Source organism: Chenopodium quinoa, unplaced genomic scaffold (assembly GCF_001683475.1).
Source record: "Chenopodium quinoa cultivar QQ74 unplaced genomic scaffold, ASM168347v1, whole genome shotgun sequence".
Lineage (NCBI taxonomy): Eukaryota > Viridiplantae > Streptophyta > Magnoliopsida > Caryophyllales > Amaranthaceae > Chenopodium > Chenopodium quinoa.
Window position 1 is genome coordinate 11,454,698 of NW_018745024.1, and position 12,033 is coordinate 11,466,730.

At 43.6% G+C, this 12,033-nt stretch overlaps 1 protein-coding gene across 1 annotated transcript; it reads left to right on the forward strand.

Moving 5' to 3' along the window:
• Positions 1-9,896: 9,896 nt before the first annotated feature.
• Positions 9,897-12,033, forward strand: LOC110708951 (protein FAR1-RELATED SEQUENCE 5-like). Its single transcript, XM_021887179.1, has 3 exons — positions 9,897-10,102; positions 10,212-10,539; positions 11,320-12,033. Exons 1-3 carry the CDS (start codon positions 9,897-9,899, stop codon positions 12,031-12,033), a joined length of 1,248 nt encoding a protein of 415 aa, XP_021742871.1.

Genomic DNA, 12,033 nt, shown 5'->3' on the forward strand with positions numbered 1-12,033 from the left:
GGGACAACCGGCCATCAAGGCCCATTTCAGTCTAGAAGCCCGATCGGCCCTAGGTTTACCTTAAACCTAGAGAGTTGCACGCTTCCCAAGGCTATAAATACTCGATTAATCCTCATTAATCAAGGGACCGAATAATTAACAGAACAGAGGAGAAACATTACGGAACACACTAATAACCGGCTGATCTCGCTAGCAAAGCAGATTACCTACATTAAATACTCTCACCTAGAGAGACCTTATTCCTTTAATTTCTGTATTAATTACTCCTTAATCAGGTACTAACTTGACCGTTGGAGGCGGAGCTCTCAGGAGTCTCCGTTATTTTGCAGGTACAGGCGTCCGGTTCCAGTCTCGGAATTGTAACTCTCCCGCAGGACATCAGAAAACCCCGAAACATTTGGCGCCGTCTGTGGGGAGAGTACTTCAGAGATGGCATCCAAGTCTGTACCGACCCCAGAAGAGAGGCGTCCCCTAGACGACCCTCAAGTTCAGTCGGACCATGATACCGAAAGTGAATTTGAAGTTGAAACTCATACAGCTCCAGACGGGACCCTAAGGGCCCGCCGTACCCGTCATTCTGAAATAAGGGAACGGGAGTATCTTCAAACAGGAAGCGAGCCAGCAGGCGCACCGCTTGCTCGGCAACAGCCGACTGATGGGTCTGCTCCCATCACAAGGAACGAACTCATGACCTTCATGAGGGGATTCAAGGGAGAGATCCAAGAGTTGATCAACAAAAAACCGCCTGCTTCAGTCAAAGAGCAGGCGGCCAAAAAACCTTCCACTTCACTGAAGAGGAAGTCAGTTCAAGGGCGAGAGGCGACTCCCCATCCTAAATCTAAGAAGCGGGAGCCGTCTGCTCTTGATTTCACAAGACTCCGTTATCCTACGGGAAATAGGAAACCGGTTCGTCATATTCAGGCGGACGGGTCAAAGCAAACGTTCACAGATGCTCGGCACCTGCTAGAGCAGAAGAAGAGTGACCGATTATCAGAGTCGGCTTCTACTTCAAATTTTCAGGACAGTTTGCGAAATGCCTCGATGAGGCCAACTCAGTCGTACCATGAGAGTCAGTCAGGCGGCACCTCCCGTCAGTCTGGCTTTCATAGTGCGCAGGCGGTACCAAATTTGCCATTTGTGCCGCAACAACAATATTTTATGCAGCCACCTCCATTTGGTGGACCTGCAGCAAAAAACGTCCAACCTATGGACTGGCAGCTACGGCTGCTTAGACTTGGTGAACAGCCGTCGGCCTTCTCCAAGGAAATTACTGAAGCCGCTCAGCCGGCCAAAGTAAAAAATGTTTTAGTAGGCGCCTATGATGGCACTACTAACCCGGAAGACCATCTGATGGCATTCACCAACCTGATGTACCTTCAAGGGTTGGATGATCCCACTTGGTGCAAGTGTTTCCCAGCAACTCTCAAGGGAATTGCACAGCAATGGTTCGGCAACCTGCCGACTGGTTGTGTAAACAGTTTCAGGACGCTTGCTTACTTATTTGCCTCCAACTTTGCAATGAACATCCCTGCGAAGAAAACGACCCTTGATTTGGGAACAATTCAGCAGGGTGAAAAGGAGGGGCTTCGTTCCTACATCAGGCGGTTCAACCTGATGAGAATACAGATTCAAGGGTTACCGGATGAGGTAGCTTACACTGACTTTTTTAGAGGTCTCAAAGACGGGTCTACCTTCAAATTTGATTTAGTTCGAAAAAGGGTGGCGACTCTTCAAGAGGCCTTGATTGAAGCAGAAGCCTATATACAGGCGACTGATCTGTGTACAATGAAACAGTCGGACGGGAAGAGGTTCGACAATAGAGAGGGACGACAGAAACAGTCGTCCAACAAAGATGAAAAAAGAAAAGGGGTCTGGGCGGCTGATTCCTCTAAACAGCCGGCCAAGAAGAAAAAGGAATTCAAACCATACTCCCCAAAGTATGTGTTTAACAAGGATAACCAGTTTATCCTAAAAGAAATAAAGGGACGGCTCTCAATTGAGAAACCGCTCCCCATGAAGGGTTCTGCGAGCAACCGGAACCAAGACAAAATCTGTGCTTATCATGATGACATTGGTCATCACACCAACGACTGCATTAGTCTCATGCGGTACCTAGACCGCTTGGCTGATCAAGGAGATCTTGACACTTATGTCAAGAAATCTACGGGGAATACTTCCTCAAAAAAGCAGTCGGCAAAAAAGAATCAACAGGCCGACAGTTCCGATACAGATAATGCAGTCGTCTACACCATTGCAGGCGGCTTCTCAGGAGGCGGCCCCACTATTAGGGGCAACAAAGATAATATAAGGCGGTTAGATGTAAATTCCGTTCACCAAGAACGACCGTCCAAATATACATTTCCTGAGATTGTCATCACTGAAGAGGATCTAGGAGGAATAAGGGGGCCGCATGACGACCCTCTCGTTATTGAATGTAAAGTGGCCAACCAGAGAGTTGGTCGAATCCTCATAGATACTGGGAGCTCTTCAGATCTCATCAGCAGCAAATGTCTGTCAAAACTGAAATATCAGACGGACTGCATACATCCGGCCTCCCACCCTTTAATAGGGTTTGGAGGAGGAGTCGTCCACCCACTGGGACGAGTTGATCTACCCGTCCGCCTGGGCGAAAAAGGGGAAGGACGACACATGGTAGTCCGATTCCTAGTTGTAGAGGAACTCTCTGCCTACAACATGATTCTGGGTCGCCCAACCCTGAATAGTGCCAAGGCTGTTATAATCCCGTCACTTATGCTGCTTAAGTTTGAAAGGGACAATGGAACAGTCGGCTCCCTAAGGGGAGATCAGAGGATGGCCCGAGAGTGCTATCTCTCGGATGTCAAACCCACTGCTAAGGCCACTGGGTCAAGTGGAGAAAAAACAGACCTTGACAATGTCAAGGAAAGTGCGCCTGTTCAAGAAACAGGCGACAGAAAAAGAAAGGCGTCCCAGACAGAGTCCGCCAGAAAGGCAAGAAAATAGCAATCATTGGCAGAGGACCGGCCGGATGAGTTCCGCCCTCAGCCGGCTGGTGAGCATACGGACCTGATATTAGACGACTCCCGCCCTGACCGAACAGTCAAAGTTGGGACGACTGCTCTGAGAAACCTTGGTGATGACTTTCACAACCTGTTGAAAGAATACAAGGACATCTTTGCATTTGAAGTCCATGAAATGCCAGGCATTAGTCCTGATCTGGCAGTACACAAACTCGCTGTGGATCCGAAAAAGAAGCCGGTACGGCAAAAGAAGCGGAACCATGGTGAAGAAAGAGGTCAGGCGGCCGCCGCCGAAGTCAAAAAATTACTTGATGCAGGGTTCATTCGGCAATGTTACTTCCCAGATTGGGTTGCAAATGTGGTACTTGTTAAAAAGCCGAATGGCACCTGGCGAATGTGTGTAGACTACACAGACTTGAACAAGGCGTGCCCCAAAGACAGTTATCCTCTGCCCAAAATTGATAACCTGGTCGACTCAACAGCCGGCCATGCCTTGATGAGTTTTATGGACGCCTATTCTGGTAAAAAGTTGGCACTTACTATTCAATTTTGTATTACGAGGGGCATGCCGTCTGTACCTTTACAGTCGGCTACTCTCCATTGAGTTTCACTCTTTATCTTTACAGGGGCATGCCGTCTGTTCCATTACAGTCGGCTACTCTCCCTCGAGTATTTTACTCACAATACTTAGCTAAAAAGTTTAGGGCCTGGCCGATCCTGTAACTAACAGGCGGCTACCCTTCTTTTACTTAGCACATACGTTCACCAAGAACATACCAAGGCCACTGGCCGAATGATCAGACCAGGCGCCTAGTCAACTGATCTAACTTTTAAAAACTAATCCGACCTGTCCCAACATTATAGCAGGCGTCCGGCGGCATCCATTCGGATGAAATTCGTCGCAGAGAGCAGCTCCCTTTTGGGTGGAACATTGTTCTATAAACTAATTACACGGCACCTATACGACTGTCCCAAAGGGCAACCACGTAGCCGTTTTTGAGACAAGGATAACTCTATCACTAACCAAACCAGTGGTAGCAGTTGACATCTGAGTCAGATGACCGCCTGTATTACTTGGGATAAATGCAGGGGGTACCTATTGAGTTAATAGCCAACAAACATTGGCGAATCAAGGGGTCTAGCCGGCCTACGCCGCCTGGTACCTCTACTTCTCAAACAAAAGTGACGGCGACTGAGTAACTCCAAAGTTAACTCATAGTCACTCCTTCAAATTTGGTATGGAACCTAAAAAGTTTGAGTCGTCCGCCTGTTTTATACAAACAAGGGCACTCGAACCCCTATTCCTACTGGATAACCTATTGAGTAAATAGCCAACAAACATTGGTAAATCAAGGGGTCTAGCCGGCCTACGCCGCCTGATACCTTTACTACTCAATCAAGATTGTGACGAAGACTAAGTAACTCCTATGTTAACTTAATAGTCACTCAAACTTAGTACTGAGCCTAAAAGGTACGAGTCGTCCACTTGTTTTTAATAAACAAAGGCTCTCAACCAATACTCTTGCTAGGTTAACAAATAACAAATTAGAGGCCAACATTGGCAATAAAGGGAAACAACCGGTACCAACCGCTTGTTTTCCTACTTAAATTCCTTGGCTACTTGGTAATTCTATTTACTTGGTCAAATTGAATAAAGAGTTCGAATACCGATTGATTAAATGGCCGACTGATCATCTATCCTGGAAACAGACAACCAGTCGTCCAGGGGCATAGGCGGCATACTTACTATTTGTACCTGTCTTAACGTTCGGCCATACACAACAGTCTGTCTAGTGAGCAAATTTCAAATACTTAGACAAATTTGAACAAAAACAAAAAATTTGATTAAAATGAGCCGGCCATAAAAGACCAGCAGAATATTCAAAACCCCGGCCCCCTGGCCGGGTAATTACAAAGCAAACGGCACGCAGGCCGTGAAAAGAAAAAATATACTTAAAGCTTAAGAAGGGGGCAGTTCAGTATCAGCAGCAGCCGCCTGGTCAGCACTCTTCTTGCTGGACTCGGCCTTCGCTGCATCATCTTTTGATGCCTTTCCCCCAAGTGGCACAAGCGCCACAACAGGCTCTTCCTCCTCCAACGCAACGTCCATCGCCTCTTCTTCAGCAGCCGCCAGGATCTGTTGATTATATATTTCCGAACACTGGCGGTACGTTCTTTCCCATGAGGCAAAGTCGGCACTGGGGAACAGTCGTTCCCAGGTCATGCGTTGGATTTGGGCGGAGTCTTCCACCATCTCCCGGACGAGCTCTTGTTTTTCTTGCTCGGCCTTGTCCGAGAGCTCTTGGGTAAGACTCTTCTCCTGGTTCACCAGGCGTTCTTTTACGTTAGCCAAAGATTTCTCCATGGCTTCGTAAGAGTGCATTTTCTGGCGAAGGGGTTTCAGCTCGGCTTTAAATTTGGTGACGGTCCCCTCCAGCTCGTCAACCTTCTTTTGGGCCGCCTCTAGCTGAGCCCGAACAGCGGCGGTCGCTTGCGCCTGATAATAAAGAAGATCAATGGTCAGTACTTCACTTTGGGCAATTTGAAACATTGCTTTATCACAGCTGGAGGCGGCCATAGCCTTTGCGGCCTTTACCTCTTTGTTTTTCCGATCAATCGGCTTGCGAAGGCTGTTGACTCGGAGCAGGGCCTAAGTACAAAGAAAAACAGGCGTCAGTTTCCAATCATAAGGGCTAACAGGCGTCCTGGAACTTCAAAAGGGTATACCTCAGCTAGGATCCCCGAAATTCCATCGAGGTCAAGGGTGCCGGCACCCTTGACCGCCTCCCTGTCAGAGGGAGGAACTACTTTAACCATTGACTTGGCTACCTCAACCAAGTCAAGTCCCTGGGGGCCGGCTGCATTAAGCAGAAGGAAAAACAAGTTAGACCTAATCAAGAAGGAAGCAAGAGTGAGTTTTTACAAGCAAGTGTCCATACATCTAGGCGGCCCCGCCTGGGTTTTTGAAGAAGTGGCCGGCTGCTTCTCAGCCGCCACTGTTTTCCTGGAAGACCCAGGAGAGCTTGCAACAGTCGTTCTCCGGGCCTTGGGGTCCGGCTGTTGCGAGGAAGAAGCCCTTGGAGTGCCAGACTGAAAACAAAAAGAGTTAGTATATGCATAATACAACTTAAAGGGGAAGAGTTTTCAAAGCTTACCAAGGGTGCCTCCTTGCTGGGGGAGTCGGCGTACGACTGCTTCATTAGCGAAACCCGCAGCATGGCCGCCGCAGTCTTAGATGCTGTTATTTTACTCATGGCGTCGGCTGAAAGAAATAAACAGCAAAGTTAGTAAAAATCCCAAGTATACAAGGCGTGAAAAAACAGAGTATTCGTCAGGCCGGCTACCTCTAGAGCACCGACTGCCGAGGCCACAGGCGGCCAAGAAGTACTCATCATAGAGCCACTTGAAGCTCGGGACGCAGTGTAGGGGTACTTGCTCTCGTACCCCTGAAGTAGAGTTCACCCTAGTCTCTACTTTGAAGAGTCCTTTGTCTAGGATCTCTCTTTTAGCCTTAGGGGGAACAGGCGGCATGCTGCGGCCGCCTGCAAGAAGAGGCGGATCCCTGTTCCACTTGTTAAAACGTTTGTTCAGCTCCGTGTCTGAACTCTCGATAATAAGGAAGGTGTTCCGCCAATCCTTCCATTTGTTTGCCTTACCTCTCGTCATGAGGTAACCCCTGTGGCTTGTTAGTTGATACCAGCCGGTACCTCCCGACTTAGGGGTCCGGCTGAGATAGTTCATGTGGGCGAAAGCCTCAAAACTTGGCTCCACCCCGTTCAGTTCGCACCCGGCCACATAGCCGAGTACGTTTACCCAAGAGTTGGGGGCTAACTGCCATAACCCCAGATCATACCCATCTAAAATCCGCTGAACAGCCGGATGTAATGGGAAGCGCAGACCAGCTTTGATGGCCGCCACATAGCAGCCAAAACAGCCGTCACCATAGCTGGTACCAGCCGGCCAGACGACGGTATCTTCTGGATCCGGCACAAACAGTAAATACTCCGGGCCCATTTTGTGGTTAGCAATAAAGCTCGCCACGTTGTCTCGCATGGTTGCGATCCGGCCCCGGGGCACCCTGCAGTAGTAGGGGGTGTTTTCCTCTCTGTAAGAGGCGGACGGCTCTGCCCAATTATCCCCCTTCTCCACTGCATGGGAACTTCTCGCCTCTTGTAGGCGGTTATGTTTTTCTTCTGAGTCAGAAGAACTATGATCAGAAGAGCTGGAATCGGACTCGTCCCCTGACGAGTCCGAAGAGGACGACTCCTCCCCTCTCCTAGAGGGGCCCGCCTCCTCTCCCTTAGAAGGAGCAGAAGGTAAATTAGACATGTCCACGGTTAGATGAGAAGGGAACACCTTGGTCCCTCTCTCAGAACTGTCAGCTTGACAGTCGCCTCGTTCCACATCTGGCGCCTGGTCAGATGTTTCGCTAAGGAGTACCCTTTGGGAGGAGCCGTCTGAGTTTGATATTCTAGCAGTCTTTTTTGTTCTGGCCATCACGTTCTGCATAGACACAGATTCAGTCGGACTTTGTATAAAGGGCAAAGATGGGTCCAGAAGAGGGCAGGCGGCACTCCTAGTCCTAGATTCAGCCGTCCCCGGTGACCGGCTGATCACTAACTTAGGGCGTGTCGTGTGCTTCCATGGTGCCATTTCAAAAAATAAAAAGAAAATTAAGAGTAAGAGAACTGAGTTACCTGAACGGATGACAGTTGATGAAGTCCTGAAAGTTCGGGTCAGTCGGCTTGTCAGAACAGGCGGTAGGCAGAAAAAGTCCGAAAATGTCAGAGCAAGTTCAGGGGTCCGAATGTTCTCGCAAAAATTCTCAAATGTGAAAATGACCGAAGTCAACACTTCCTTTTATAGGCAAAATGAGAAGGCGAAGGGTCGCTTCCGAATTCAAATTTGGGCGGGAGAATCTCCCGGCCGTCTGCAAGGTGACACCTGTAACGGGCCGTCGCCTGTCACCGTGCGACACCTGTCACAGGCGACACGTGACCAGTCGCGTGCCACCTGTGAGGGGCAAATGATTAGGGGATTTTTATCCACCAAGCGCCGTTTGACAAGTGGACCAACCAGGTTCCGCCACGCGTCCTCCACGGACCACTTAAGACACGCCACGTGTCCACCCATGCCAAATGGGACAACCGGCCATCAAGGCCCATTTCAGTCTAGAAGCCCGATCGGCCCTAGGTTTACCTTAAACCTAGAGAGTTGCACGCTTCCCAAGGCTATAAATACTCGATTAATCCTCATTAATCAAGGGACCGAATAATTAACAGAACAGAGGAGAAACATTACGGAACACACTAATAACCGGCTGATCTCGCTAGCAAAGCAGATTACCTACATTAAATACTCTCACCTAGAGAGACCTTATTCCTTTAATTTCTGTATTAATTACTCCTTAATCAGGTACTAACTTGACCGTTGGAGGCGGAGCTCTCAGGAGTCTCCGTTATTTTGCAGGTACAGGCGTCCGGTTCCAGTCTCGGAATTGTAACTCTCCCGCAGGACATCAGAAAACCCCGAAACAATACTAGTAAAAACAAGTAACCCGTATTATATACTAGTAAAAACAAGTTACTCCTGATTACAAGTAACCCTCATATTTTTATTTTTATTTTTGAAAGAAGTAACCCTCATATTATGACATTAATAACTACTTTAAAAAATTTACAAGTAACACTAGTTCAACAAGTAATCACACTATGTCATTAATAACTAGCAAGTAATCCACTACTTGAAAAAGCTTACAAGTAACCCTATAATCTACCCCTATAATATACTAGGATTACAAGTAACCCCTACAAATGTATAACACTTAGAATAAAACTAACAAGTAATTTTACTTGAAATTTTTTACAAGTAAACCTTGATTATATACACATAACCATTGGATAACAAGTAATGCACTACTTGAAAAAGCTTACAAGTAACCCTAGTGTATTCTAACAAGTAACTCCATATAATGTCATTAATAACTAAGAACAAGTAACTCTGCTTTAAAAACTTATGAGTAACCCTAGTGCTTTCTAACAAGTAACCCCTGATTATATACAAGTAAGCATTGGAAAACAAGTAATCCACTAATTTAAAAAGCTTACAAGTAATCCTAGTGCAAAAAGTAACTCTAGTGCACAATAACAAGTAACCTCATATTATACAAGTAATCAACTACTTTAAAAAGCTTACAAGTAATCCGCTACTGCAACAAGTAACCCTGTATATGACATATAACCATTGGATAAACAAGTAATCCATGTATTTTAACAAGTTATCTCTATATTTCATAACAAGTAACAAAAGTATCCCCTGCATATTATAAATCCTATGTATTGTATCAATTTCCAGCTGTATATTCCTAACTTCAATTTACAATATGCAGAATTGAATACAAGTCCTGCAGAAACAAGTCATAGTACATTGACAGAAGAAAGTGGAAATCAAGCTGAACTACAATTGAATGATTTCGCAGGAAGTCTACATGGTTTTACAGCCTCAACTTTGGATGAAATATATGAGCAATATAGGCTTCATGCTATGGTTGTAGGATTTAGTATAAGACATTCAACAACAAGATATACACAAGGACAACACAGAGAAATCAAAGGAAAGGATTTTGTTTGTTCTAAAGAAGGGTTCAGATGTGTACCAAAAACTAAAAGAACACCCCCTCCACCAAGTGAAAACAAAAGAAAAAAAGAACACATCAAGTTCCTGAAACTAGGATAGGATGTCATGCATTCATTAGAGCAAAAAAAAAAACAAATAAGGAATGTTTGTAGTTGAACAGCATGTTATAGCACATAACCATGAGTTGACAAGAAGTGTTTGGCAGCATTTACATAGATCAGAGAAAAGATAACAGAAGAAAAGGGAAAAGTCATTGATTTAATGGCAGACAGTGGATTAAGACCAGCAGATGCATATAGATTAATTAGTAGTGAAGCAGGTGGAGAAGAACTTGTAGGACACACTCTGACAGACCACTACAATTACATTTCAAGGAAGAAGATGAAAGAAATTCAAGGAGGTGATGCACAAACTGTAATAGATAAATTATACAAAAAGCAAGCAGAAGATGAAGATTTCTTCTTCAGGTAACTCCTACTTTTTATAGTAATAAGTAAACCAAATTCCATTAATTTTTTCTACTTATACCGGTAACTTCTATTACCAAAACAAGTAACTTCTGAATTTCTTTTTCAGATTTAAGTTAGGAGGTGGTGAAAATGAAAACAAACTGAATGCTATTTTTTGGAGAGATTCTGAAATGAAGGAAGATTTTCAAATTTATGGAGATGTTGTTGTGTTTTATACCACATATAGGACAAACAAATATAATCTTATTTGTGCCCCTATTGTTGGTCTCAATAATCACTGGCTAAATGTAATGTTTGGCTGTGCTTTTATTGCAAATGAGAAAAAAGAAACTTTTGAGTGGGTATTAGACACATTTAAAAAGTCAATGGGTGGTAGTGAACCTGCTTCAATATTTACAGATCAAGACTTGGCAATGTCTAAAGCAATTGAAAAGGTGATTTATGAACTAGTTTATAATTTCAGCAACATCAACTCTTTAAAGAATAAAAAAGACAACAGAATTATAGCAGTATAATTCATTTTCAATTTTGTAGGTCTTTCCTCACTCAAGACACAAATTATGTATTTGGCATCTTATAAAGAATGTTGTATCAAGGTTTGGAGCACTGAAAAGAGATACCTCATTCAAAGATGCATTCAACAAATGTCTTTCAGGATGTGTGACAGAGGAAGAATTTCAGGATATTATATAACTATCTTCCTAATACAAGTAACATATATAATAATCTTAATACAAGTAACCATATAATAAATAATACAAGTAACCTCAATACAGGTAACCATATTATACAGGTAACTTCACTTGAAACTATAATACAAGTAACATCAATACAAGTAAACATATAATACAACACATATAATACAAGTAATCTCACTAGAAATTATATAATACAAGTAACTTCAATACAAGTAACCATCTAATACAAGTAACAAGTAACTATTACATGTAACATAATACAAGTAACCATTATAATTATGAGGTTACATGTAATGGTTTTATGGTTACTTGTAAGATGTACACTTACAACAAATTTTAACAATGGTTTTATGGTTACTTGTATAGTTTAGACCTGACCGTTACTTATAAATTTAACAAGTAACCATAAATTTTAACAAGTAACTATTACTTATACTTTTAACAAGTAACCATAATAATACTTTTATTCTTAATTATTTGTATTCTAAACCATTACTTGTAAATCTGAATTTACAGATATGCTGGGATTCTATGATTGCCAAATACAAACTTGAAAACAATAAATGGTTTAAAAGGTTGTATGGTCTGAGAGAAAAATGGTGTACAACATTAAGTAAAGACTTTTTTTCTACTGGTATACTATCATCACAAAGAAGTGAAAGTGCAAATAATGCAGTTGGGTTTAAGGCCAACAAAAACACAAGCCTGACAGATTTCTTCAAAATTTTCAATCAAACAGTGAAGAGGTGGAGAAAGAATGAGTCTGATGCTGATTTTAAATGTTCAAATTCCAACCCAACTTCAAGTATTCCTTTTATTGGATTACTTAAACATGCTTCTGAATTATACACAAAAACTATTTTCACATATTTTGAAACAGAATTCATGTACTCAATTGGATGCATAACCTATCATCATGGTACTGTGGGAGATTTTTATCTTTATCAGGTGCAGATTGAGTATGATGACAGCAGCAGGCAATATGTTACATTTAACAAAGCTAAAAACAAAATAGGATGCTCTTGCAAGAATTTTGAAGAAATTGGATGGCTTTGTTATCATTGTATAAAGATTTTGCATCATCATAATGTGACAAGAATTCCTAGCTTATACATTTCAACAAGATGGTGTAAAATGGCAAAAGCACATGTTTGGAAAAAGAAAGATGATGATGCAGCAGAAAAAGAATCTCAGCCAGACAAATTAATGCCTTGGAGACATAATGGCTAG

Excerpts from the sequence above, each read along its gene's own strand:
- LOC110708951 (XM_021887179.1), top strand. The coding sequence starts at position 9,897 with ATGGCAGACAGTGGATTAAGACCAGCAGATGCATATAGATTAATTAGT. Across the intron at positions 10,103-10,211 it reads GATGAAGATTTCTTCTTCAG|ATTTAAGTTAGGAGGTGGTG; the intron begins GTAACTCCTACT and ends TTTCTTTTTCAG. Across the intron at positions 10,540-11,319 it reads TGTCTAAAGCAATTGAAAAG|ATATGCTGGGATTCTATGAT; the intron begins GTGATTTATGAA and ends CTGAATTTACAG.